The 25,868-nt window shown below is 48.4% G+C and overlaps 13 protein-coding genes across 13 annotated transcripts; 5 read left to right on the top strand and 8 right to left on the bottom strand.

Moving 5' to 3' along the window:
* Nucleotides 1–84: 84 nt before the first annotated feature.
* On the bottom strand, nt 85–1,883 carry BKA55DRAFT_105447 (Alpha/Beta hydrolase protein). The gene is made up of 4 exons (XM_046184695.1): nt 1,642–1,883; nt 1,236–1,592; nt 825–1,184; nt 85–775 (listed from the first exon to the last, which is right to left on the bottom strand). The coding sequence occupies exons 1-4, from the start codon at nt 1,698–1,700 to the stop codon at nt 568–570; spliced, it is 984 nt and encodes a 327-aa protein (XP_046046362.1). The 5' UTR covers nt 1,701–1,883; the 3' UTR covers nt 85–567.
* Nucleotides 1,884–1,962: 79 nt separating this feature from the next.
* Nucleotides 1,963–3,128, top strand: BKA55DRAFT_575875 (xylose isomerase-like protein). Its single transcript, XM_046193431.1, has one exon. The coding sequence runs from the start codon at nt 2,160–2,162 to the stop codon at nt 3,051–3,053; it is 894 nt and encodes a 297-aa protein (XP_046046361.1). The 5' UTR covers nt 1,963–2,159; the 3' UTR covers nt 3,054–3,128.
* BKA55DRAFT_575874 (amino acid permease/ SLC12A domain-containing protein) lies at nt 3,129–5,552 on the bottom strand. Its single transcript, XM_046193430.1, has 4 exons — nt 4,939–5,552; nt 3,581–4,860; nt 3,385–3,534; nt 3,129–3,332 (listed from the first exon to the last, which is right to left on the bottom strand). The coding sequence occupies exons 1-4, from the start codon at nt 5,107–5,109 to the stop codon at nt 3,293–3,295; spliced, it is 1,641 nt and encodes a 546-aa protein (XP_046046360.1). The 5' UTR covers nt 5,110–5,552; the 3' UTR covers nt 3,129–3,292.
* A 751-nt stretch (nt 5,553–6,303) lies between these two features.
* Nucleotides 6,304–7,403, top strand: BKA55DRAFT_596247 (NAD dependent epimerase/dehydratase; the record flags this gene model as incomplete). The annotated part of the gene is made up of 2 exons (XM_046195916.1): nt 6,304–6,691; nt 6,742–7,403. The coding sequence occupies 2 exons, from the start codon at nt 6,304–6,306 to the stop codon at nt 7,401–7,403; spliced, it is 1,050 nt and encodes a 349-aa protein (XP_046046359.1).
* Nucleotides 7,404–7,972: 569 nt separating this feature from the next.
* Nucleotides 7,973–10,048, top strand: BKA55DRAFT_693090 (CwfJ C-terminus 1-domain-containing protein-like protein; the record flags this gene model as incomplete). The annotated part of the gene is made up of 1 exon (XM_046199864.1): nt 7,973–10,048. One exon carries the CDS (start codon nt 7,973–7,975, stop codon nt 10,046–10,048), a length of 2,076 nt encoding a protein of 691 aa, XP_046046358.1.
* Nucleotides 10,049–10,281: 233 nt separating this feature from the next.
* On the bottom strand, nt 10,282–12,116 carry BKA55DRAFT_518626 (Alpha/Beta hydrolase protein; the record flags this gene model as incomplete). Its single annotated transcript, XM_046188285.1, has 2 exons — nt 10,282–11,222; nt 11,270–12,116. The coding sequence occupies 2 exons, from the start codon at nt 12,114–12,116 to the stop codon at nt 10,282–10,284; spliced, it is 1,788 nt and encodes a 595-aa protein (XP_046046357.1).
* A 78-nt stretch (nt 12,117–12,194) lies between these two features.
* Nucleotides 12,195–12,938, bottom strand: BKA55DRAFT_493380 (uncharacterized protein; the record flags this gene model as incomplete). Its single annotated transcript, XM_046186265.1, has 1 exon — nt 12,195–12,938. A coding segment is annotated over one exon (744 nt), but the record flags the coding sequence as incomplete, so codon positions are not given.
* Nucleotides 12,939–14,688: 1,750 nt separating this feature from the next.
* On the top strand, nt 14,689–15,711 carry BKA55DRAFT_542152 (uncharacterized protein; the record flags this gene model as incomplete). Its single annotated transcript, XM_046190455.1, has 1 exon — nt 14,689–15,711. The coding sequence occupies one exon, from the start codon at nt 14,689–14,691 to the stop codon at nt 15,709–15,711; it is 1,023 nt and encodes a 340-aa protein (XP_046046355.1).
* Nucleotides 15,712–15,760: 49 nt separating this feature from the next.
* On the bottom strand, nt 15,761–18,293 carry BKA55DRAFT_105385 (uncharacterized protein). The gene is made up of 2 exons (XM_046184694.1): nt 16,137–18,293; nt 15,761–16,084 (listed from the first exon to the last, which is right to left on the bottom strand). The coding sequence occupies exons 1-2, from the start codon at nt 17,960–17,962 to the stop codon at nt 15,811–15,813; spliced, it is 2,100 nt and encodes a 699-aa protein (XP_046046354.1). The 5' UTR covers nt 17,963–18,293; the 3' UTR covers nt 15,761–15,810.
* A 2,437-nt stretch (nt 18,294–20,730) lies between these two features.
* Nucleotides 20,731–21,553, top strand: BKA55DRAFT_693086 (uncharacterized protein; the record flags this gene model as incomplete). Its single annotated transcript, XM_046199863.1, has 2 exons — nt 20,731–20,944; nt 20,994–21,553. 2 exons carry the CDS (start codon nt 20,731–20,733, stop codon nt 21,551–21,553), a joined length of 774 nt encoding a protein of 257 aa, XP_046046353.1.
* Nucleotides 21,554–21,596: 43 nt separating this feature from the next.
* Nucleotides 21,597–22,519, bottom strand: BKA55DRAFT_575859 (uncharacterized protein). Its single transcript, XM_046193429.1, has one exon. It carries the CDS (start codon nt 22,339–22,341, stop codon nt 21,769–21,771), a length of 573 nt encoding a protein of 190 aa, XP_046046352.1. The 5' UTR covers nt 22,342–22,519; the 3' UTR covers nt 21,597–21,768.
* A 138-nt stretch (nt 22,520–22,657) lies between these two features.
* Nucleotides 22,658–24,135, bottom strand: BKA55DRAFT_575856 (uncharacterized protein). The gene has a single exon (XM_046193428.1). It carries the CDS (start codon nt 23,754–23,756, stop codon nt 23,031–23,033), a length of 726 nt encoding a protein of 241 aa, XP_046046351.1. The 5' UTR covers nt 23,757–24,135; the 3' UTR covers nt 22,658–23,030.
* Nucleotides 24,136–24,312: 177 nt separating this feature from the next.
* Nucleotides 24,313–25,599, bottom strand: BKA55DRAFT_518115 (FMN-dependent dehydrogenase; the record flags this gene model as incomplete). The annotated part of the gene is made up of 1 exon (XM_046188246.1): nt 24,313–25,599. One exon carries the CDS (start codon nt 25,597–25,599, stop codon nt 24,313–24,315), a length of 1,287 nt encoding a protein of 428 aa, XP_046046350.1.
* Nucleotides 25,600–25,868: the final 269 nt, after the last annotated feature.

The following is a 25,868-nucleotide window of genomic DNA, read 5'->3' as shown; positions in this document are numbered from 1 at the left end:
CATGCTGTCAGACCATGGATGCCTTCATTTAGTCGGAGCAAAAGCACCTATCTACTGAGATAATGTTTTCATAAAGCACGTGGCGAGATATGATATCTCCACGAAGGTCTTTTCACATGTTTGCCATCTCTAAAATTATTTCATTTCTGTTGACAGAATATTCTGTCAATTGATGGTCAACTAGCAATATTATCCCATTCAATTCAAGCAAATCAATGGAACACGGTAACATAGAAAGTAGCCATTTCAAGCTTTGAGCCCCGTCTGTCACCGAATCATCTTCCTCCTAAGCAAAATTGACATCATATAGAAAACATATCGGCAGAGCAATATATGCACCAATCATACTCTCTCAAGTTGTAAAAGAGCAGCGGGTTTTGTCAAATAACCAATAGGTGAGACTGCGGGACGCATTTGTCCGAGACAGTATCAGTTGACATACCCGCTGATTTAGTAGAGAAGGAAATCCAAGGAGAAGTTTGAATTATTCTATAACTCAGTCTAAGTACAAAAGAAATGTCATCAGCATGTTGAGCTGCATATGAACCCCCAAGCCACAATTCAAGCCTAGGCCAACCAAGCATCTCTCACAAAGGCAAGTGCCTCATCAGCAAAAGACTCCCATCTCTTCTCATCAAACTCAAATCCGTGATCCTCGCCCTTAACAGGATCATATCGCACAGAAGTCGCTGGCAACTTCTTAGCAACGAGATCAACAAACTTTTGAGAGCCACGGATTGGGACCGTCGAGTCATCGTCTCCATGCATGATCCACCTACTCTCGGTCAGCTTTTCTCTCTTATTTACCGTTGGGCCCGACTCACATTTGCTTGGGCAATTTAGCACCAGCTTCAATTCTTTCCAAAGGATGGAATTCCGTCTTGTCAAGGCCTTTGTTATCCAACATATGAGACGAGAAAATACCCCGCTGACAAGCTGCGACTGCGAAGGGAGTTCTCTCAAAACCAGCTCTTGATTCAGGTTCTTTGCGCGTCTTTTCAATCCAAGCTAGAGTGTCTTCCATGGATGGAATTTCTTCTAATGGCATGCGCAACACGGTTGGTTCGTCGGGGAGGGCACCTTCGAGGTAGAGTCTGTCTTTGGTGTCCAACAGAGGATACACGACTGCAAGAGAGTGGAAATCATCAGGGTGAGAGAGGGCCAGCTGAGTTGAGCAGTATCCACTGTTAAAGACATTAGTAATAAGTCTGGGCGCCCTGTCCAAGATAACTTACCCAGCTGATCCGCCAGCAAGAAGGACATGCGAAAAGTCAATAGAGTGCCCAGGAACCTTTTCCTTCAAAATCCCAGGCAAGGTATTCTTGGTCCACTGCCACCCATCTTCGACATCCTCAAGAACATCATCCAGACCATTCGCAGAAGGCAATAGTCTGTAGTCGGGAGAGACAATGATGGCAGAGTTTTGGAGCGCAAGTTTGTCAACCCACCTTGGGAAGAAAGGTCCAAACAAACCACTTCCCATGACGAGAAAGCCGCCGTGAATGTGATAGATGATTGGATGGTGGCCTGGCTTGAGGTTCTTGGGGATTAGAATGGCTGTTTTGATATCATGAGATGAGACTGTCTTGAATCTTGACGATGTCAGCTACTGATCCTATCGGTTTATGATTTGGCACTCACGTCTCTTCAATGAGGTTGTATGACTCAAAGACTGAATCGTCGTTCCAAGGAATAGACATGATGTTTGAGAGTGAAGTAGAACTTGAGTTGAGTGTAGAAGCGGAGAACTTGTTGAAGACTCGTGAGTTGATTCGAGTTCATTGTTCGAGACATGATTCTTGTATATATAGGTCATTCGACTTCACGTTAGCCTTGAGATTTCGAAGCGGATGTTTTGTCCCTTGTTAGTATTACGGCTTCCGTTGTTATCCACTTGCATGGCTCGTTAGTAATGCACGCTCCGCTGTCTTACACATTCAATTAATAAGGCGGAAGCTGATGCTCCGTCTCTAGTCATCATGCTCCACTTTAACGGAAGACCATGATCCGCTCACTGAGGTCCGTAGAACATACAGCATGACAAGTAAAGGTGAATAAAATGGCACAATCCATCATCTTTAAATGAATCATCTTCTTTCTCATATACTATCGATCGCTGAAAGAGTTAGCATAATTTATACAACCATCATCATCTCAAAATGCATCTCTCCTCCCATACCTGGATGCGTCCTGAGCCTCTCGAGCAGACCCTCCAAAGACTCGCCCGTCTCGGTTACGCCAGCATCGAACTAGCCGGCGAGCCCGACCAATTCCCCATAGATTTAACCCACCAGCTTCTTCAGAAATACAACATAAAATGCTGGGGAACCGTCACGGTCATGCACGGCAAGCGAAACTTGCTCGCCGCGGATCCTCAACAACGACGAGATACAATCGAGTACATGAAGCAAGTCGTCAACATGTCCGCTGAGCTCGGCGGCCAAATCACCACCATCGTTCCTGGAACCGTTGGTACTATTATCCCTTCTTCTACGCCGGAGAATGAGTGGAAGTGGGCGGTTGAAGGTCTTCGTGAAGTTGCGGCTTTTGCGCAGGAGAAGGGTATCAAGATTGGCCTTGAACCTTTGAATAGGTTCGAGACTTACTTTCTCAATCGATCGAACCAAGCTCTCGCTCTCGCTGATGAGGTCGGTTATGGCGTCGGGGTCGCCTTTGATCCTTTCCACTTAGCACTTGAGGAGAAGGATCTCATTGCAGCTATCCACGCTTGCAAATCTCGGATCATCGACTTTCACGTAGGTGATAACAACCGACTTGCACCAGGAGACGGATCGTTGGACTGGCCTAAAATTATGAAGGCACTTTCTGAGGCTGGGTACGATGGTGGTCTGGCTGTTGAGTTTATGCCATCGATTGATCGTACACCGGTTGGAGATTACGGGAAGGTTCAGTTAGAGACGGGAGAGGTTGATGTTACGCCTGATCAACTCCAGTTCATTATCGATCACGGGTCAGGATTGTTGTCTGAAACTTATTATACGGGACTTTTGAGGAGATCTGCTGAGACGTTGGCGCCATATGTTGAGAAATAAGCCATGGCGAGTCCGGGAGAATGAGCTCAGTCATCAACAACATTTTCTGTTCAAAAGTGCTCTGCAAATAAATGATAGCTTTGCGATTGAACTTGGGTATCATCTTATGCTAGTTGCCCTTTTATCTAACCGGGCCATGCCGTCTAATATTTTCGCCGATAAATGTACAGAAATTGATCTTCTAAATCTTTTTGCCCAACCTACTCTGGCCTCGCAATATCTTCTATAGCACCATTACTTCAGCCGAACAAAAGGTGTAATACCTTCTCAAACCAGTTACTGGGAAGCTTGTTAGCATTTCATAATTTTTGAATCAGTCAAGAGTACATACGCTGGCGGTTGAGGCACATAGTTTCTCTCATACTCCTCAATTGGAGCCAAGTTATGTCGTAGATCAATCTCAGTTGGCTTCAAGATCTTTGTTTTGTGCGCAATCTTCCATCCAACATAAAACACTGGGAACAATCCAACTGATGTGTACCTGGGGCTGTCAGTTGTATCCTCGTCACTTCGATATAGATACTTACGAGAACAGAAAGCTGGGAACATCCCACATCCCAGGTAGGAAAACAGTGTATCCTCCTACAAATACCATAATAAAAGTTGCCACGAGTCCGACGTAAGCAGCATATGGCATAAACCACGCGCGATAAGGCAATGTCGAACGATCAAAACCCTGCACCTTGGTCGCACGATGAAAGCAAAGGTACGTAAGACAGATGACGGAGAAGTTAATCAGCTGAGAGGCTGTGACCAAAGAGACGAACCAGCTCAGAACAACGGCTGAGCTGTTTGACAGCTGAAGGAAGGACAGCAGAGCGATGAGCAGAACGACAAGAACGCAGTAAATGGGAACACCTGTCCTGGTGCATATCTTCAGAAACCGCGGTGCTTTCCCTTCCAGTGCAAGACCGTACAGAGATCGTGTAGCACAAAACACGTAGGAGTTGCCGGCGGAAAACGCCGATACTAGAATCATGGCGTTGACGATATGCGGCAGAACCCGGATCCCAAGACGGTCCATGGCGATAACGTATGGTGAAGCAGCCGCTCCAGACTTGCCATCTCTGAAAGCAGCGATCATGTTAGGATCATCATAAGGCACTAGAATGCCTACGCAGAGCGATCCAAGCACGAAGAAGAATGTCAGCCGGTAAAACACCGTCTTGAAAGCTCGGGGCAGAATCTTGCGAGGGTTTTCGGCTTCTCCAGCTGCCATGGCGACATAATCGGGACCAGCGATCGAAAAGGCTGCTTGAATAAGACAAGCCAAAAAGCCAACGAATTTACCCAAGGCACCGTCGTAGTAAAGCTCAGCAAACGCTCCAGGACTTTTCCAGTATGTGAAGCCAAATGCATCTTTCTGAGGATTCCCACCAACCATGACAATAAACGTAAAAAGGATAAGACCAACAATCAAAATGACTTTCCCAATAGCAGCCCAAAACTCCGTCTCGCCAAAATACTGAATCGCCATAAGATTGATAAGCGCATACAACACAATAATCACCGCAATAGTCGCGGCAACAGGGATCGCATCGGTCCAGAACTGAAGAATGAAATGACAAGCCGTGACTTCAAATGGTACCAATGCAGCTTCGAAGATGAAGAAATTCCAGCCTGAGGCAAACCCGAGAGCTTCGTCGACGTAGATACCAGCAAATCGGACGAACGGAGATGAGATTGGCGTGTAAGAGACCATTTCGGCTATACACATTGTGATGGTGAGGACGATTAGACACCAGAAGGAGAAGGCGATGAAAAGACTTCCTGGACCGCCTTGCATTAGACCTTTGCCGATTTGGACCTGGAATAATGTTAGCCATTGGGTCAATTTTTAAGTCGGAGGTTCAGTCGTAGCGTTGAAGACAACTGTAACACATACAAAAAGAACAGTGCCAATCGTTCCTCCAATTCCAATAAGTTGGATATGTCGGCCCTTGAGCCTTCTATGCGTTTCATCGCCATAGACATTCTGAACTCCAAGCTGATCCTCATTGGCAATGTTTGGCGCTTCGGATTTAGACTCTTTTTCGGGATCGGGAATAGCAGCCATCTTGGTAAGAAAGTTGATGTCGCGTGCTCAACCAAAATGAGAAATGACAGTTTTTCGTAAAAAGGGAATAAAAATACCGCAGCCGAGGTTTTTTATTTTCCTACTCGTCCCCGTGTAACTTGGCTTTTTTGTGTGCCTTCACCCCATACGGAGTAGGCCGAGGTCTGCGGGGATGATTGGATCATTATCCTTGCGGGATCAACCCTTAAACAGAGATAGCTCGGGGGCGATTGCGGGTCGTTCTAGACTTTAACTCGCTCAGACACGTGAAATCGACAAGAATTGAATTGTAGAGGATGCGATTGGGAAAGCTTGGCGGTCTTGGGAGCTTTGATATGGGGTGATAAGATATCGGGTTGCCTGATGCGGTTTAGTGAGGCTGCTGCAAGAAATTCGAGGTCATGGGGTTGAAGTTGATACAGAGAGGTTCGAGCCGTTCATTGGGCGATGGCAGGTTACATACAACTGATGCAAGTACTGCTTCTCAACTTCTTGCGAGTTGAACTGGATAGACTGTTGTAGGTGACAGGCCACATCTAATGGAGTTCATATATAAGAACATTGCGGCTTTCAGACTCCAATACTCCACCTACGAATTGATATAAGACAGATGAGAAGCCAAATCATTGCCTTTATGAGCTACTTCAGCCTCAATATGCGAGTATACCAGCCACTTCAGTCCTCCAAGTCTTAACCTTGGCCAATGGCGGTCTCTTTCAAGCCTGTTCAAAGGACTTTTAGTCAGCTTGTTTCCCCGATTGACATTTATATTTGCGTTTGTCTTATTACAGAGATGGAAATGACATAAAGTCAGGTTATACTGCCGAGATCTTTCCAAAATGGTCAACTATACCAACCAAAATCACGCTGACGATAGTAACCATTCTCTATAACCAGGACCCAAGAACGACTCACCTTTCACCCGCGGGCCCCGAGCTTGCTGCTAAACTTCATACACCATGAGATCTGCTTTCTTTAAGGTTGCGGGGTAACAAGCTTGAGAGACTCTTTATAGTGCCTGGTCAACCATTAATACCACCCAAATTTAGGATAAGAATGCCGATGTATCCACCGTCACCCGCGGACACCGAGAAACACCAAATCCAGAGCTGTTTATAAGCCTTCACTGATCCACATCAATCAGAAAAGATGTAACAGACATATCTTAAGCATCTTTAGCGCATATTCGAAATCATGGCATCAGATACCTACATGGTCACTGGCGGTAGTGGCTTTATCGCCATTCATCTCGTCAATCAGCTCCTAACCGCCGGATATACCGTGCATACTACTGTACGCGACTTGAACAACACGCGAAAAGTCCAACCATTACGAAATCTACAAGAGAAATACCCCGAAAAACTGCATCTCTTCGAAGCAGACCTTCTCAAGCCAGGATCATTTGAACATGCTATGAAAGACTGCTCTGTAGTTCATCATGTTGCTTCTCCATTCTTGATGGCTGAGAAAATCAAGGATGGACAAAAAGAGATGGTTGAGCCTGCATTGCAAGGAACGCGAAACGTTTTAAACAGCGTGAACAGTATCGAAAGCGTCAAACGGGTGGTTTTGACATCAACTAGCAAGAATCCATCCTATCCCTGCAAGCCTACAGTCATTAACATAGCTCAGTTGGCGCCATTTTCGGAGACTACATCGATGTGAAGAGCATGAAGAACAACATCCTCCATGAGAGCTACTTCAATGAATCAAGCTCTGTTACTCACAATCCATATCACTATTCCAAAGTCCTCGCCGAGAAAGAAGCCTGGAAAATCCAGAAGGCTCAGTCACGCTGGGACATGGTTGTTATATGCCCCGGACTGGTTCTGGGTCCTTCACTCACAACGGGGTCAGATTCTGGAAGCCTGTTCTTGCTCGATGAACTATTCAGTGGACAGCTTTGGTTCGGCGTGCCTGATCTGAGTTTCTGCACTGTTGACGTGAGGGAGGTCGCCACAGCGCATATCAGGGCCGCAGAGACGGCGTCTGCGCAGGGGAGATACATTGTCTGTGACAGAGAGATGGTGAGATTCATCGATATCTCGAAGCAGATCCGCCCTCAAGCGAAACGCCGCTGGGCTCTTCCGCGTCATAAGCTGCCGAATCTACTGGTTCGAGTCGTAGGGCCTTTGTTTGGACTTACATATAAGTGGATGCGGGCGAATCTTGGAGTACGGTTTGAAGTTGGCAATGAACGTGGTATTAAGGAACTTGGGATCGTGTACCGGCCTCTGAGCGAGACGTTGAATGATCACTACAAGTCATGGCTAGCTCAGAAGGCACGTCAATGAGGGAGACGGGGTATAACTTTTATTTAGCAACTAGGTTTCTTATCTTATTAACAACTGGAAATAATACTATTTCTTTCATTTTGAACAGACTCTCCATTCTCGACTCATCATGAGTCCGCCTCAAAAAAAAAAAAAAAAAAAAAAAAAAAAAAAAAAAAAAGGGATCGTAAGTATTGTCGCTTATCGATTTTGCTTAGACAAAAGAAAGGTACCTAGTAGCTATTTAGGTGGAGCCTTGACGTTGCTGCCTTGAATACAGCTTCTACTTATTAAGTTATAGATATACTCATATCTAACAAAGGTCTGTACTTTCTAATTAATTCTCACGCCTTGTTTCTCAATACATAGACCATAGAGAGAGAGCAAGCGCAGAATCTACAAAGAATGTGTTCGTCAAAGCAGATCTAGGGTATCTAAGTTTCAGAAGCTGTTCGTCACAAAGCTCCGTTATGGCCCCACTTTGAGCTGGATCAGCTTTTCCCTCCTGACGTAACAGCCCAGTCCATCCCAAGCATTTCTTCTCCATCAACACTTTAATTGTGCTCCATCTGCAACATCATACCTTCAAGATGGACGGTCTAGATGAGTTCGAAAAGTCGCTGGCCGCTGAGAAGGCCGAGAGAGAGCGCGCAGAACGCGACCATAACGAAAAGCGAAACCGCAAACATAGGCATCATCATCGACACGACTCAGAGCGCGAAAGAGACCGGGATCGAGAAAGAGACAGAGACAGAGACGGGCAAAGACATCGCCATCGCCGAAGACACGACGAAGAGGATGATGGTCACCGACACAAGCGCTCGCGCCATGCACGCGACGACGAAGACAGCCACCGATCGCGACGGCACGGCGACGACCGGCATCGCAAAACAACAGACCCCAAGGAAGATCTCCCCATCCCCGACGAAGAGAAGCCAGCCAGCCAAGATCCAGTCGACCGATCAAAATCCCTCCAACGAGACTCTTGGATGACAGCTCCCTCCTCTATCGACGTCGACTACATCCACCGACCCGACAAAAACAAGTCACCACCTCCAAAACCCGAGCAAAAGCGTGTCGTGTCCAAGCGCGAGATCAACACCCATATCCAAGACATCAACGAGGGCAAGTCGATTGATGAACTAACCATTCCCACCGAACGAACTGTCAATTACACTTTCGGCGACGCTGGCTCTTCATGGCGCATGACGAAGCTCAAGGCTGTATACACAGCAGCTGAAGAAAACGGCCGTCCAATTGAAGATGTTGCGATGGAACGTTTCGGCGACCTGCGCTATTTCGACGATGCGCGTGAAGAGAAAGAAGAGATGGAACGACGCAAGATCTACGGTAAAGACTACAAGGGCCACGACAAGCCAACGGGCGACCTCTACCGTGAGAGGATGAAGAACCAGCGCAAAGACTCACCACCTCCCGAACCCGAACAAGGCACAATTATTCCCGACACGCATCCTCAATCGACCCCAGTGATGGACCAAACGGCCCTCAACCGTCTCCGCGCCCAAATGATGAAAGCCAAACTCCGTCGTGCCCCGAACGCCGCCCAACTCGAAGAAGAATACAACAAAGCAGCAGCGATGTTTGCTACAGCCCAATCCAACCCCGAAGCCGTCGTTCTTAGCGTAATGGACAATCGCCAACTCGCCGGTGCGCGTAACGAAGCGAAAGCCATCACCAACAAACGCGGCCGCGAGCGCGGAAACGTCGAAGAGAACACAGAAATGACGATTGACGATATGGTTCGCGAGGAACGTCGCACGAAGAACCAAGCTGGCGGTGAAGGCCTCCGCCTAGCAGAACGTATCGCAAAAGACGGCAAGTTCGATAACGACCTGGACTACATGGACGAAAACGCCGAGAAGCTCGCCAAGCGCCTTCACAAATCCGACATCAACCTCAAGAACATGGCCGTATCCGAATTCCAGAAAATGTCGCGCGCACTCGATAATTGTCCCCTGTGCCACCACGAGGACAAGAACCAACCGCCTCTCGCACCCGTAATCGCTCTCGGAACACGCGCCTTCCTCACCCTCGCTACCGAACCCGAAATCTCCCCCGGCGGCGCCGTCATCGCGCCCCTCGCGCATCGCTCGAATCTCTTAGAGTGCGACGACGATGAATGGGAGGAAATACGAAACTTCATGAAGAGTCTCACGCGAATGTATCACGAACAAGGTCGCGAGGTCGTATTCTACGAAAACGCAGCGCAGCCCCATCGGCGCATGCACGCAGCCATGGTCGCCGTCCCGATACCCTACGAAGAAGGCGCCACTGCTCCTGCGTACTTCAAAGAGGCCTTCTTGTCATCCGACGAAGAGTGGAGTCAGCATCGCAAGATCATCGACACAGGTGCCAAAGCGCGCGATGGCATGGGTCGCTCAGCGTTTAGACGCTGTATCGCGAAGGAGATGCCGTATTTTCACGTGTGGTTTACGCTAGATGGTGGACTGGGCCATGTTGTTGAAGATGCGGGTCGTTGGCCAAAGGGCGATCTTTTTGCGCGTGAGGTTCTGGGGGGCATTGTTGATGCGGAGCCGCATGTTATGAAGAAGCAAGGGCGGTGGATGAGGGGCGATCCTAGAGTGGAGGGCTTCAAGAAAGGATGGCGCAAGTTTGATTGGACCAGGATGCTTGCAGAGGGATGAAGTAATTAATTAAAAGGTAGACGTGAAGGTATCATTTAGAGAAGCTATCATTAAGCGTTGATATGTAAAAGACGTTACATGGGACATGCAGTCCTCGAGATTAATGTTATCTAAGAAACAAACGAGATGTCATACTCCAACCTTGGTCCCTCAACCAAACCAAGCATGAAGCCCGTCTCTCTAGGGTATCAAGACCGACCATCCGATCGGACAAGTATGTTAAAGTATTAATGTTATCGAACGAGCGTCCCTCGTCGCCCCCTTTCACGATCTTTCCTCCCATCTGCACCAGTAACCTTCATCCAATCCTCCCACTCTTTACTCATCTCCATAAGCACAGAGCCCATTACACTCGCGCTAGCCATCAAGCCGTGCCCTTCACCCTCAAGAACACGAACTTCGCAGCGCCGCATTGTCTTGCCGAGCCATTTTACGTTATCGACGGGGACGCGGGTATCTCTACTTCCGTGGTGGATGACGACGGGTCTTGTGATATCGACGTAGCGAAAGCCAATTGTGTGACGACGCTCGAGGCAGACGAGGAGATCGACGGCTGGATTTGCGCCTGTTGTGGCGAGTTCCCAAATGGCGTGTGTTAATCGGAGGTCGTAGGTCATTTGGCGTTCCTTATCTGCCATGGCATCGGCTGCTGCCGCGATAATATCTGAATCGCCTCTTGTACCTTGTGGAATGCTCATTCTGTCCATATTCTCGGAAGCATTGGGAGGTTCCAATTCCATGTCGCCGTGACCGGGTGACTTGTTATACACGTTCTCTTTATCCAAGCTCGGTGTAACATTGCGTGTACTTGCTGTACTGTCTCGACCGCCATTATTCTTTCGCTTTCCTCGTCGTGGTGTTTTCGGCAATGAGCTTGTAATTGAACTACTCGTCGCAGTCATGAAGCTGCTATTTGCAGCCTTGAGGATGGGCGTCGGGAGGGCTCGGAGGATTCGTTGCGAGGTCGGGATAGCGTTGGTTGGAGGGAGGGTTTGCGAGGTGCCGAAGACGTTCATTTGCGAGGGAGGGATCCATGGCGCGAGGAGGTGTATTCGACCGCGGATATGTTGAGGCATTCTAAGTGCTGTAGCGAGGGCATAAATGGCGCCGGCGGAGTGAGCGAGGATAGAGAACTTTGTGATCTTCAGGGTCTGACAAATAGCATAAACATCATCTGCAACAGTTAGTATATACTTCTCAATTGCAGGAAGGGACATTTACCTGGCCAACTCAGCGGCGTAGCAGTGCCATCAGAATAAGGCTCGCTATCGCCAACACCCGGTCGATCCGGGGTAATAAGCCGCAGCTTTAATGTCAGTGCCAGCTCATCATAAAATGCGGTGATATATCTCGTCAATCCCATTCCAACGCAGCAAAAGACTGCGGAACCCTCAGAATCCCCAACTTCTGAGAAGGATATAACGCGACCTGTTTGAGGATGTCGAATCTTCTGCGATAAACGTGGTGAGCATAAATAAGACTCGACAGCATCATCGACAGAGTCGGCGGATTGAGGACGCTCGTATCCAGCTGGAGCATGGCTCTGCACTGGCTGGGGACTTGGTGAATCGCGGGCTCGTTCGTCGATTTTGTGATTCAGTGGTGCAGATAGACGTTTTAGTCGGGAGCTGCTGCGCTTAACCTTGATGGCCTCATTTGGCGCTGGACTCTGTCGCCCAGATCGTCTTCGATCGTGGCGGTCACTGCTCTGATCCCGCTTTCGACCTTGAGCGACAGCAGGAAACGGCGCGCCCTCATCATCTTCGTCGCTGAAGCCGTCATTGACGTCGAGGAAGCTTCTGCCCGCCACGCTGGTGCTCTTTGATGGGGATGCATCCTTGAGACCATAAACCGGTGATCTGGTGGATGATCTCGACTGAACATGTCCAGAATGACTCTGTTTTCTTCGACTTGACTCCCGATCTCGAGTTCTGTGTTCCTCGCCTTCTGGAATCACATCATTAGTCGTACCATCCTCCCGTCTTGACCTCCTCGCGCTTGATCTCTTCTGCGGACCCGTCTTCGCAAGACTCGAGTTTCGCGCGGGAATAGCGCAAGGTGCATCCATCGGGCGTTCGATTGGCAGCTCGTAATGTGACTCTTCACGGATCGCTGTCTCAGCAAAGAATGGATCGCTACGCCCACCGCTGTGAACACTTTCGCCAGCAAGAGCACCAGAGGATGAAGCCGAGACTCCACCAGAAACTCTCTTCCTCTCGGCCTCCTTCTCCCGCAGACGCTCCTTGGAACTCATGTACATGAGGCCCTTTTGACTCCTCGATGTTTTCCTGCCCCAACTATCGTGCGATTGTTTATGGTTCAATTCTGGAGTCGTGGCGCCACGACGTTCGATCGAAAGGTTCCCTATACTCTGGGCATCATCGTTCTTCGACGCAGCTGAAGATCCTTTTGACGATGGTCGAGATGTACTATTTCGGATAAACGATCGCAGTCCACCGGAACCCTCGCGGCTTGGACTTCTCGGACTCCTGGGGCTCTTTGTCGCTGTCAAAGGTGAATAACCGCTGGGAGGTTTCGAAGTGCGAATGACAGGAGGTAAAGCGGCGAGTTCGTCGAGTGACACGGGGTCCTGTCTCAGGTCGTCGAGGCTAGGCTGATGAAACGCTCCGTAGTCCACACCAAAGCTACCGTTCCCGGGACTCGCGGGTAGTGACAGGCTCGTCGGAGGAGCTTCGAAGTGGTTTGTCGCAGGCTTTGAGATGACGCTGAGGCTGGTGATGAGGTTGGAGATGACTTCTGGACTGGCGGGAGGAAGACTGGAGTTGCGCTTTGACGAGGAGAGGCCTTGGAGAGAGCGTCGTCGAGAATGAGCGTGGTGATTGTGGGCGCGCGTAGGGATAGGGGGAACATCAGCCGAGTCAAAATCCATGGCTAAGGCGACCGACTCTAGGTCGATTTAAAGAAGTGGATGTCAAGGGAGGCAGCGGTCGCGATGCTGTGTCTCGCGATAGTGTCTCGCGCAGACAAAGGGTGGCGCGGCTTTCACCCTTGGAATAAGGGATGAGTAAAATGTTACGATGAGGGAGGATTCTCTTTGGGGATATTAGCTCGTTTGGTGGAAGTGGTGATGGTGGATCGCGGTGGCTGTACTAGGAATATTAGATTGAGCCAAGTGGGTTTATCTTCCGGTTGTCGCGTGGAAGAAAAAGAAGGGAGAAAGAAGGGAGGCAGAAAAAAAATAACAAAAGAGAGAGATCAACCCGTCCAGGATAAAGAGCAGGTTGGGTTGGGTAATAATTTGATGGTCGCGCAAATGGAAGTTGGTTGACGAGGAGAAGCGAAAGACAAAATGGGAGAGGGGACAAGGCTAAGCAAGCTAAGGGGGGATACAGAAACTAAGACAGGGACGGACAGCGGGCCAATCAATCAGCATTAGAACCCGAGACTCATATTCCAGCTGAGTTGTTTAGACTATTGCTACAGTCGAGAATAAATAGATGGAAAAGACAAGTCGAGATTCTGGGGGAGGAATGGTTTCAACATACCTGGGCTGGGGGCTGAAGGTGACCTGAAGTTACCCGACCTTAGGTACAGTACACCACGGACGCTGTCACCAACACGGGAGCGTGCGTCCTGACGGGAAGTACGCATGACCAAGAGTGACAAATCTCTAGACAAAAACAAGAGAGAAACGCTTCAGATCCGATTCTGTTTTGTTTATTGCTGTGCCTCTCTCGCGCTCTCTTCAGTGACAATCCACCCCTGAGTCCCCCTCTGGACCCCTGAAAGTTAAGTTTTCCCCTGGAGCTTATTCCTTTCGCGTTAGCTTTGAACCCTGCACCAATCCAACAATGAATCTAACATTCCATCTCCTCAGCATTCCAATCAATCTGTCTAGACTGTCAGTTTCACAATTTTAAACTTTAACTTAGCTGAAAGAGCATGTAGAATCTTTACTGAAGGGTTGGTTGGAGGTTTTGTGATCTGCGACGGGTAGAAGGGTCAATTAACTGGAAACTCCACAGCTCCACAGCGGATGTTCGTTTTAGACTGGAGCTGTCTGGTTTAGAGTAGACCAATTTCATCCAATTTGTTAGGCCGCGATGAGTGACATTTCACGGAGTATAATTGACTGTATAATTACCGGGAAAAGAGATGGAGATATTGCTGTTGATATTGTTTGTTTTTATTGCCAAGCATGGAACCATGGCCTTATTTTCTGGTCCTTGTGCTTATCTTTATCTCCCTTGCATCTGTCGGTACTGTACTCTGTACCTGCATCTGGGCTAACAAAGATGGTCTCAATTGCCGTAGCTCCAACTTTGCATGATCAATCTCTTCAAACATGCAGTTAACACGGTCCGACGCTGTAAGAAGAGAAATATCATCGAGATCACTGCATTTTAGGCTGTTTTCTCTCTCGTCTGCATCAAACTCCAGCAATCAAGAATTGTGGCTGACCATGCTTTAGCCACGTCTACGTCATTCCCCAGCCCCAGATCATCGTCCCAAATCTCCCCAGCTTCCAGGATAAAAAGCACCGCGACGTCATGCCAGTGAAACCATTCTCGTCCGTTGACTAAAATAACCCCCAGAAAATAAGCAACAAATCTCTCGTGGCATTTTCAATCTAAACTTTACATCTGCGCCACAATACCATCGCCAGTTAATCACTAACAATGGACGTCCTTCTCTCCCTCCCCATAATATCCTACCTCCTCTCCCCCGCCTCAGCATCATGGTCCACATCCCTCAACATCTTCTTCTTCTACGTCCAATGGACAACCTTCGTCCTAACCCACACGCCCTTCCGAGTGCGTCTCATCGGCTCCCTCGCAACGCGCATAATTCTATTTCTCATACCGTCGCTTATATCGTTACTCTTTGACACGGCGGTGCCAAGCATCGCTGAGTCGATCAAATTTGGCGGCCGTGCTTCGCTTGCCCCGCGTAATGCACGCTTGCTTACGCGACAGCTTGGTCTCGTGTTGGTGAACCTCTTGTGCGTGACGTTGCTTGAGGGCGCGTCGCATTTGGTGTTTAGATATGTCGTTGGTGAGAATGATTTTAATCCGACGGCGTTGTTGCCTTTGCCGTGGCAGTTGGCGAAACATTTGGTGCTTATGATGGCGGGGCGTGAAGTGTTGACTTATTACGTTCATCGCAATATTCTTCACTCAAAAGGCGCAATTGGAAAGCTTCACAAGCGCTTCAGTCACGCTCGATCAGCAGCGCCGTACAGTCTTCTCGTATTTGCAGATCATCCAATCCCCTTTCTTCTCCATCATTTCTTCCCAATGTACCTACCCGCCATCGCCCTGCGCCCTCACATGGTCACGTATTTCCTCTTCCTTGCGCTCTGCACGGTTGAAGAAACAGTCACCACGTCAGGGTACAGCGTCGTTCCTGGTATTATCATGGGTGGCATGACGCGTCGCAGAGCGGTTCATTACGCGAGCGGAGGCGATTGCAATTTCGGTGCCTGGGGATTTCTGGACTGGGCGAATGATACGGGACGAGGGAGGGATGTACTCGATGATGTGAGGGCTGAGGCGAAGAAACATAACGTCAAGGAGAGGTCGGCAGATAAGTTGGATAGCGGTGTGAGTGCTGTTCAAGGAGGGATTGACAAATTGACGAATGGAGATGATGGCGGCAAGAGGAGGAGTTCGCGATTGAGATCAAAACGCGCCGGCAATTGAATGAGGTCCATTCTTCCGATTGACATAAAAGTCCAGTCCCAGTAAATCACCCAACCTTCTAAGTGTACAAACTCCCATCCGTCCCATTGCTTGTTCCATCTATTTATACCCCATCTTCTTAGCAAACCAGTTCAGCGTCTCAATGCCGCTCTGTACTCTCATGCCAATTCTAGTGTCCAGTACAAACGCCTCCCATACCTTGGCGACATCCATTTGCTTCACACATTCGTCGTACTTCTCCCGTCTGTACGCCGCAATCTCATCTGCTGTGCCCTCGGGAGGATTGCAGCACTCTGACCATGCGATGGCGCCCTTTTCGTACACCGCTGCCGCGAGAACGTAGTCGTCCTTTGTCGGGCCCTTAAATGCGAATCTACCTTTGTTAGTCGACGTGATACAATGCGAAATGTGAAACTTGAACTTACCGGTCATATTTGAAGACATGCGCCTCCAATAAGTCCCTCGCCTCGACAAACTTCTTCTGGTTGCGGAACAACGACGCGCTGACGAGCGCCCAAGCTCCCATCTCATCAACCTCAGCCTTGATCTTATCCACCACCTCCGTTTTAGCAGTACATCTATCCCAGCTCATCCCCCCAACCGCCTTCTCAAGCTCAGCGGGTCCCATGCGCTTGATGGTGTTCCACATGTAACTCATCTCCAACGCGGGACTGGGTCCAATCGCATCAGCAAGATCGACGCCAAAGCTCTTAGCGCGCTCCTCCCACTTCTGTATCTTGCGCTGAACAAATACTTCAAAGGGTAATTGACGCGCCATAAAACGCTTCTTACCCGCTACACCTGGCGCCTTACGTAGGTATTCTTCTGCTTTGACTTTCTGACGACGTGCTTCATCTTTGTCCCCGGTGGTAACGGCGTCGCGGTACAGTTCGACGGAGGCGATGCCTGCCATGTAGTAGTACAGTGCGTGACTCCAGTCGTTAAGCTCGAGACATCGCATGAATGAATCGCGCATAAGAGGCCAGTCCTGAATTGCCATTGAATTGAGGGAGAGCTCAAAGTTATTGAGTGCTGTAACCTGTTTCATCTTGGACTCGCCGCCCGAAGTAAGAACATCGACGGCTTTGGGAAGGTCCCGTTCATTGCTGTGCAGTCGCGCCTCTTCAATGAGCCAGAGTCGCGAGTCGGGATATCGAGAGCGCATCGACGCGAGGAGTTTCTCACATTTTTCTCGTGGTGGCCCGACAATCTCAGCACCCTCGTCAAAATCCTTTGCGTCGGGAATGATGTCGACCGCGCCGAGGAGAGCGTTGTAGTAAGACAACAGAACAAGACCGGCGATGGCCCCATTGACGTTGGCATAAGCAGTGGAGCGCCAGAGCATACGAACACCGCGCTCACGATCACCACGGAAGCCGACAACGGAAAGAAGGCGAGTAAAAGCGGGGGGAACGAGGGTCAACATGAGAAGGATCATACCAAAGCACATGTTCGCACCAGAGTGGACAAAGATGTCTAGAGGATTCTCAAGAAGAACAGAGTCGGACTCAGTGGGCTTCGATCGAGCTTCACGCAGCGGTGCACCTTCATCGACCTTCTCATCTTCCGTGCTCGACGAGCTTGAAGAGTCCCCGTTCACAGGTGTTTGGGTACCAGAAGCTGACTCAATGTCAAGCTTCTCCATGCTTTTGTCCATCTCAGTAATTGGCTTAGTAGACAGCGACGCCTCAGAAGTTGATTGAGGCATGGTTTTAAGTGTTTTCGCCTCAGCCTCAATTATCGCATCAAGCGTCATGAATGCCTTGCGAAGCTTAAGAAAACTCTTCATTGCGTCGATGAGACTTTCGTGCAAAACACCCACTACAGCGCCCATGAGCTGCGTCTCCGCGCGAACGAGCTCGAATTCTGTACCGGGAGGATACAATTTGCTTCCCGCACGAGCTTTGCCATGCTTCTGAGCCTTTTTGTAGTCCGCCCAAGCTTTCGCTTCGCACTCATCGAGCTTGGTGGTTGTCTCGGTCATGACGGCCTTTTCAAAGCCCAGCACGGAGCGCATGAAGATGGTGACTGCCAATCCTAGCTGGTGAAAGGACGAGTCTCCCGTCTGCAGCTTCTCCCATGCTCCATCAATATCGTCGTTCATGATGAGGCCACACGATGCCATGGCGTCGTCAATGTCCTCCATCTCTCTGGCCATGTTATCCTTGGTGGAGATTGAGCCAGCATCGCTGTTGGCCTCAGTGGCAGGTGTCGCGGTCCCAGACCGGAACCAACCTGCTAAACGACTCATCGTGATGAATCTGCAGAGTCGAATTGACTGGGAAAGATTGTGATGAAGGGTATTCTAGTTATGTACGCGCGAATTGAAGCTGAGCCTCGAATGCTGACGTCTTAGGCTGAATGAGGGATCTTGAGCCCCTCTTTGTGGCGTTTACCCTGATGCTGACAGAAGAGAAGGGACCATCCGCTTCAGCTCTTGAAATAATAACATGCAAATGGACAATGCTTCCTAAGAATAAGGCTTATGGATAGGAAGTGAGAGGTCTTTGAGGTTGAGTGAGAGAAAAACCACTCGTGTTGTTGAGATCAAAAATTCAGTTCCAGCATAGCTTCTGCTTGTGCAGGTAAGCTAAGCCTGCTACTAAGCTACCTGCCCCCACCATATCCGCGGAGTTTAGGCGGGCTTACGCATGAGCTCGGGGCCAATCGGAGCGTGAGACTGACATCATCAGTTGTTCATTCAACTCCAACTTGGGATAAAGATCTCGCGTATTTATCCAGGTAGAAGGTTACATTCACGACGATTGAAGCCTTTTTTATTGCTCTTTTCCTTGCTTGAAACTTGTGTCTCATGGTTAAATTCATGAGTGTTTGTTGAATGGATCCTATCTTATCTCCGTCTTTAACAATCGCCACGTAAGGTACCTACCCTACCCTACCCTACCCAACGGATATCGGAGAACAAGAGGGTCCGCCGATTTTATCGACGCCGGCTTTTTCGGATACTCGGAAAGGACGAGTTTCCCGTGCTTATTCTATCGATTACTGAAGCAATTGCCAATGATATTCAAAAGCTTAGTGGGCTGAACACTTCATGCATGAACTCCGATGCCTCCGCTGTGTTGAAGTTGCGTCATTCAGCTTACGGTTGGTTAAGTTCCCTGGTTTCGTTTCAACTAAGAATATCTGTGTGCGTCTTCATACTCATCAGGCGAAACTATAACTTTCATGTAAAGGTATACTACAAACAAAAATAGAGTTATCCACGCTACCAGATCGAATATTAATCAAAAGAAGTTAGTATTACTACATCTGTCTCTGAATCGGCAGAAACTACTCTTCTAGGGGTGAACCGAACCACGAACTTGAAATCAGGTTGGACAATAGCTTACGCCCTTATATTAGATATCATTATCTATCTGTTGTCTGCCGAGTTAGTTTCCACAAGAGTCAAGCTAAGCACAGACTGCTGTAATATAGGAATGCTGCATGGTTGTTGGGTTTGGCTTTCTTTCTCGTCCCTCCTTGGATTGAGTTTAGTCTTTGGCTGGGATGAGCGTCAGCTTTATCATAGCGACATGGAAAACTTGAAGAGGGAAAAGATGCCGGCATATATATGCCAAACTATCTGTAATAGCATCACTTATACTTCTCATTGTCAATCAATCCACTGAACAATAACACTGTCAATAGGCAAGCAACTTGCAGACACAACTGGACTCCAAAACCTTCTCTGATTTTGTTTAAGGTACACGATGAAGCTTGCAGCTATTGCATCAACATTTATAGGAGATGAACCTTTTTACGGCGAGCAAAAAAGTAAGAGCAGCTTGGAGATGTCTCATCTAGAATTATGATCGCAGATTCAGATGAAGGACGTCACCAGCTCAAGATGCGCAGCGACACTGAGAGTCCGAGAGAGGCTGAGTTGTTCCGGAAATACCTCGCAGTGGACGCCCATATGGGCGATGCAAGTGCATTTAACCAAATACAGCTAGCCGAAGTCGATCGTTTCGACAGCTGAACATCCAAAGTCGAGCAACTTCTATTCTTAGTCATGACTAGACACATGAACGCTATGAAAATACTTGGTATATGAAGATATTTATCTATGAGATGAGAACTCAAGCTGCTGTGAAACTTGTCAAATTAAACAGCAGCCTCCCAGCTTCTTGGTCAAATACTAAAGCTCCCAAGTCTCCGGACCGAGAAGGATCGCGACAGGGATCATCAGAACCAATCACACGAGCGCTAAGTCAGATCCCCCAACATCGCACGCATTGGTGAGACCGAGCCAGACGTGAATTCGAGACATATCAGAAGAGGGAAACTCACTTCTTTGGGTATTGCAAAGGCCATTGAAAAGTTGATTTCCTCCGTCTATGCGAGGTCGAGGACCTGCGCGGCACGAAGGTTGAAGAAAACTTCATCTAGAGTCCAATATGGTGAGCTGAGTGAGATGAAACACCTATGATAGGGTTGTCGATCCTAGGGTCTTGAAACCAGGGGGCTAAGGCACCGAAGGAAGCGGGCCTCTGATTGCACCGGACCATTGAGTGATGATCTTACTGCCGTCTTAGCAGGGATTCTCCATGTTGATGTCTTATGTTCTACTGACGAAGAGGTCGACATTTGCGTCGGCCTAATGGATACTTCGAGGGGTTTTTTTTTTTTTTTGAAAGTAACGGTGGAAAGATGCACATCTTGAACATCACTGCATGCTGTAGGTATATGGTCATTAACGTAAACAAGACGATGGCTTCACTCAGCATACATAGTCCCCAACCAACTACACAACCTGATGATAATGGGGGCCAATATCTGTCTGACACACCGAGCCACTTACTAGCGGAGACTAGATGAATGACAAGGCTCATTCCCGCTTCTTAATTAAGGACATGTGCAGGATGTCGATCCTTGTCTGTATCAATTGCGCCCACCGGTAGAAGGATCAACAAGTAAGCTATAAGATGACATAACCCGCGGTGTCGCGTGTTGTCTTTTCTTTGCTCCTTTTCCTTCTCTGCACCATACAGTTACGCTATGACACTGTCAAGCATGACGACTCGTCGATTACTTGCCATACTGGCATTTCTATCTTTCCAGCAGATAGCTACAGCTGCATTCACGAACCCGCCACCGAGCGACTCCAGCATTAACAACCCGCACTATAAGCTGGGAGAGGAGATCAAGATCACATGGGAGACAGATGCAGAGTTTACTGATCTTACCATGTGGCAAACTGACACTGGCAAGAGATACAACTTGCAATGTAAGTCTACGAAGAGCAAAAATAAAGCCATATGTTAACTTGGTTGCAGCGAACAGCAAGTCGAAGGAGTATATATGGATCGCGTCATATCAAGGAATCGACCCTGCCGACGGAAACTCATTTAGTCTCTGGCTTTTCAAGACTGGCGATACAGGTGCCCTTTTTGCGAGTCATACATTTAACATCACCGATCCCTCGTCAGCAACAACTTCAGCGCCTACGGGTACACGAACAAACAAGCCGAGACCTAAGACAAAGACCTCTGACGAAGCAACTGAGATGACTGCCGATGATGCCGCCACTGCTTCAGCAACAGATGGACCCTCTTCGGGGTTATCGACTGGTGCAACTGCTGGAGTAGCAGTAGGTGCTGTTGCTGGAGCATTTCTTATTGCGGGCGCTGGTTTCATGCTCTGGCGAAGACGACGGGCTAACAAGGCTGCACCCTCCGCGATCGTGGTAGAAGATGGGCCGAAATATGGATATGCACCAGTGGAGGCACCGAACGATAACGCTGCGAGACATGGACCATGGGAAATGGGAGGGTCGCCGGCGCATTTCACGCATGAGCTGCCAGCAGACAACACGGTAGTACAACATCGAACATAAACGGAGACAGGAGCGCGGAGTTTGGATATATACCATCTATTTACTGTTATTTATAGAAATATTATGAGTTTGTGATCATATTGTATCTTCTTTTACTGTTTCCCTGTGCTATGAGCTTCAATTATCCAGACTCAACTTGATAGAGAAACCAAGCGTCTTCTTTCCAGTCATATCATAGTCTGGATCATCTGGCACATTCAATCCAAAGAAATCAACTAACTTCTCCCATATACTCTCATAGTTTGCCCCGATCCGCAATACACGCTCATTATCAAGTCCAAGATAGTCCCAGCCCTTCCATATAAGTGCCACTTTTGCCGACCATAGTCGACTACCAGATCAGCTGCTTCAACAATCTCGGGTTCAATGTCCTCAACTCGAAATTTCTGCCCTTGATCCGTCAAGTTGGCACTGCTGCCCACCATCACCAAACCATTCTCATCGTCTAGCCGCGCAAGTTCACATGAAAAAGGACCTTCGCCAGCGGTGAAACCCAAAGTGCCGTTCGTTACAACCCGCTCAACATTCGAGATGAGTTCTGCCGCTGACTCTTTCATCTTTCCAACGAAAGCAACCGTCAACCCTAACTCTTCCGTAAATATTCGAACGATAGTGTATTTGCCATCTGGGAGATCATATAGTCGCGTGAGAAGGTCGTATGTTCCGATGACGCCCATGGAATGTCCTTCTTTACGCTTCTTGACGATAAAGATACGCTCGATTGCATCCAAGTTTGCGGCCACAATAACGTACCCGACATCTTGTTGGGGCGTTGATGACGCTGCCATCTTTCAAAACTTCGAAAGCCCTGAGAGCGTCACGTTTTGCGTCTGGAAGCTCGTCGGGTCTTGGTGTCACTCGAGGTGAGGTATCGCTAGTAATTGCATTCATGAAGCCCATAGTGTCAAGTACAGTGGTGGGAGAGAATCGTGATATTTCTATGATCTTTGTGGCCCAGCATGAATGAAGATCACATTTGAGAAGCAAGCGCTATTCACTTAGCTTATATGTTGGAGCGATTAGGCCAGTCATGTGATAGCAAAACGTTCTTTCGGCTAGCATTTCGACGAGTCTCACGCCGGAACTGACGGCATGCAGATCAATTTTTCACGTCTCTTGGTAAAACAACGGTACGCTATGCTGCCATTCAACAAAAGGTCTGATCGTTTCAAAAGGCCTTACTGCCATTGCTTGTTAGGTTTCTTCCATAACCAGAGCAGCTGTTAATTACAAGAGCATATTTTAACCTCTTCTTATAGCATTTATACGAAGGTAAGTCGATATTCACATTACTTATAGACTGCAACGTTAAGCTCAAGCCCACACACATATCACCGAGGAGTCTTCAATTGCAATCTAAAACAAAAGGGAATACCCAGTATTTTATCTAAGTCTCGAGAAGTTAACATCCAAACTCCGAACGCCAACCATAGACAGGAAACGAGATGAAAATAACAAACTATCCAGCTCTCTGCCTTTAGCCACCCATCTCCATCTTGTTTTGCATCCGATCAGCACGCTTCTGCTCCGCATGGGCCTTGCGATAGGACGCAATTAACTCCCTCAGATTCATAGAACCTTTAAGAGGACGCGCCTCGGCATGGATATCTTCATCCTTAGCTGGTGAGCCTTTGGTCTCCTTGACATCGATGCCTTCCTCAACCTGTTCTTCCGGACTAACCTCGTCCTCCTGGGTAGCTTCAGTCTCAGCCATCTCGTCAATGATGGTATCATCAGTTGAATCCTGGGCCTCAACAGTTTCACCCATAGCTTCGGCAGCCTCCTGAGCCTCCTTCTTCTTCATAATAGCAATCCAACGCGGCAAGTTCCTCTTCATATATCCCAACACCAAACCCTGCTTCTTCTCCCAGTTATACGGCCAAGTCTCCTCCCAAGGAACTTCAGCACGACGCTCAGAAAGACGCACCAGGTCATTTACATCAACACCTATCTCGAGAAGCCTCTGCACCGCAGCATCGTGCTGGGCAGGGTCATGGGTCTCTAGATGGTTAATGAAACGGATGACCTGACGGGCGCCAAAGCTAGTGTTTATGATCCTCTTGCGACAAGGCTCGTAGTCTGTGTGATCGATAGGGTAGGCAGAGGCTTTGGAGAATGTGTGATCCTCTTCTAGCTCAATGGGGGTAGGGAGATGGAGAGAAGAGTGGCTGCTTCCACTGGTGTTTCGGCTGTGAGAAGACATGATGGTTGATATTGTTAAGAGTTCTGTTGCAGTGAATTCAAACAGTATCTGCAGTTGTTGATATGAGTGTAGTGTCGGAGAAGCGTGTTGATCTGGATTGATTGTAGGAGTTTGAGCCGTCCTTTATATCAAGAAGCTCTTGTAGATATGCTCTTTGTTCAGTCAAGCGAACAACCTGCAACCAGCACAACTGAACATGCGAACGAGACGACGTAGGTAATCGGTGAGAACAAGGACTCTGTTCCTACATGAAAACAAAGATGGAACAAAAAGAACATTGAAAAGACAAAGAGAATGGTCGTAGATTTTAACTAACGGAAGTAAAATATTTGGACAACACGAATCATCAAATAACCTCAGAGAAGGAGTAACAATGGAACTTCACATCTCAAAGCAAATCCTTGATGATGTGATTACTTCAATACATTAAGTTGGTATGAACCTGCTCAAGATTCATTACGTATGAAAGCAGCTAAATGAGTCCTATTACAAGATCTAATATATTTGCGACGTACGTAAATATCCGGTATCTGACTCAATACCGTGAAGCACTTCGTTACACAAGATCACTCTCCTTCACCAAAACATCCCGATTCACCTCACTAATATCCCTCAGTCCAGCCAAATGCATATTCATAGTCAAATCACCACACAGCGCCCTCAAAACATGTCTCACACCATCCTCACCACCCAACGCCAACCCATAAGCATAAGGCCTTCCAACAAGAACGCACTTCGCCCCCAAAGCAAGAGCCTTCATGATATCAGCACCACATCTGATACCACTGTCGAAGAAGATATCAAGCTTATCCCCAACAGCGTCGACAATACGTGGAAGCATACCCAGACTGCTTGCTCCGCCATCTTGTTGGCGACCACCGTGGTTGCTCACCACGATTCCCTGAACACCGACCTCAACGCACTTCTTGGCATCGTGAACACTCTGGATTCCTTTGAGAACAATAGGACCGTCCCAGTGCTTCTTCAAGAACTCAACGTCTTCCCATGAATGGGAATGGCCTGGGAAAACAATCTTGGCCCACTCTCTTGCCGCGTCACCAAGGCTAGCGCCAGCTGATCCGCCTTGAGCGGCCTGATAGACTCCACTGGCTGCATCGGTGATATCATAACCGTGCTTTTCCTTGAACTGCTTTTGGAAAACAGGATCTGTCAGACCGATTTCAACGCCAATATGGTCTGGGTGGATGAATGGGTTATAGCCGTTGTCCAAGTCACTAGGACGCCAGCCGAGGACGTAAGTGTCAAGGGTGACGAAAAGGGCCGTGTAGCCGGATGCTTTGGCGCGGTTGAGCATCGAGATGGTGATGTCGTCGTGTTCGCGGCTTGGCCAGTAAAGCTGAAACCAGCGAGGTGAGCCTTTGCCATTCTCTGCTGCAACATCTTCGATACTGGTGCTCGAAGCTGTGCTCAGAGTATATGGAACTCCAAGCGATGCAGCGGCCCTAGCAGTAGCGGCTTCTCCTTCAGGGTTGAAGATCTTCTGAACTCCAATAGGTGCAATAGCCAGCGGGAATGGAAGCTTCTGGCCGAGAACAGTCGTAGAAGTATCAGCGAACTGCTCATTACCATTCTTGTCCTTGCGGCTAGGCACAAGGCGATTCGGAACGATTGACCAGCGAGAGAAAGCAGTCAAGTTGTTCCTGTAAGTTGAGCCGCTGCCACAATTCCCATGAATGTACCCCCAAGAAGTTGCCGAGAGAGTCTCTTTAGCCAAAGGCTCCCATTGCGAAGTCTGAAAAGTAAATGCAGGACGAGCAAAATGAAGACCTGCGTCGAAAATGGATTTCTCGTAACCGAGGACGTCAGCGCTTGGTGAAGCCATGATTATCGGGAGTAATTGCTTGTTGGTGTCTGTGTCTGTAAGCTGTTGAGTAAGACATGACTTCATGCAAATGCGACTCTTGTATTATATATTTTTCTGGCATGTTTCTGACCTCGGTTGTCGTGACCATTGCATCACCGTAGATTGTCACAGAACGTCCATGGCGTTCAGCCTTGCAAGTAACGATGATGTAAATAAAAGCGGTTCGATCGGATATCTCGGACCGGACAACTGCCCGCTGCATCGGCTTTCCGCCGGTCGTCAACTTC

Source organism: Fusarium redolens (assembly GCF_020744475.1).
Source record: "Fusarium redolens strain MPI-CAGE-AT-0023 chromosome Unknown BKA55scaffold_13, whole genome shotgun sequence".
Taxonomy (NCBI): domain Eukaryota; kingdom Fungi; phylum Ascomycota; class Sordariomycetes; order Hypocreales; family Nectriaceae; genus Fusarium; species Fusarium redolens.
The sequence above is the reverse complement of the archived record's forward strand: the minus strand, read 5'-3'. Positions and strand labels throughout refer to the sequence as shown.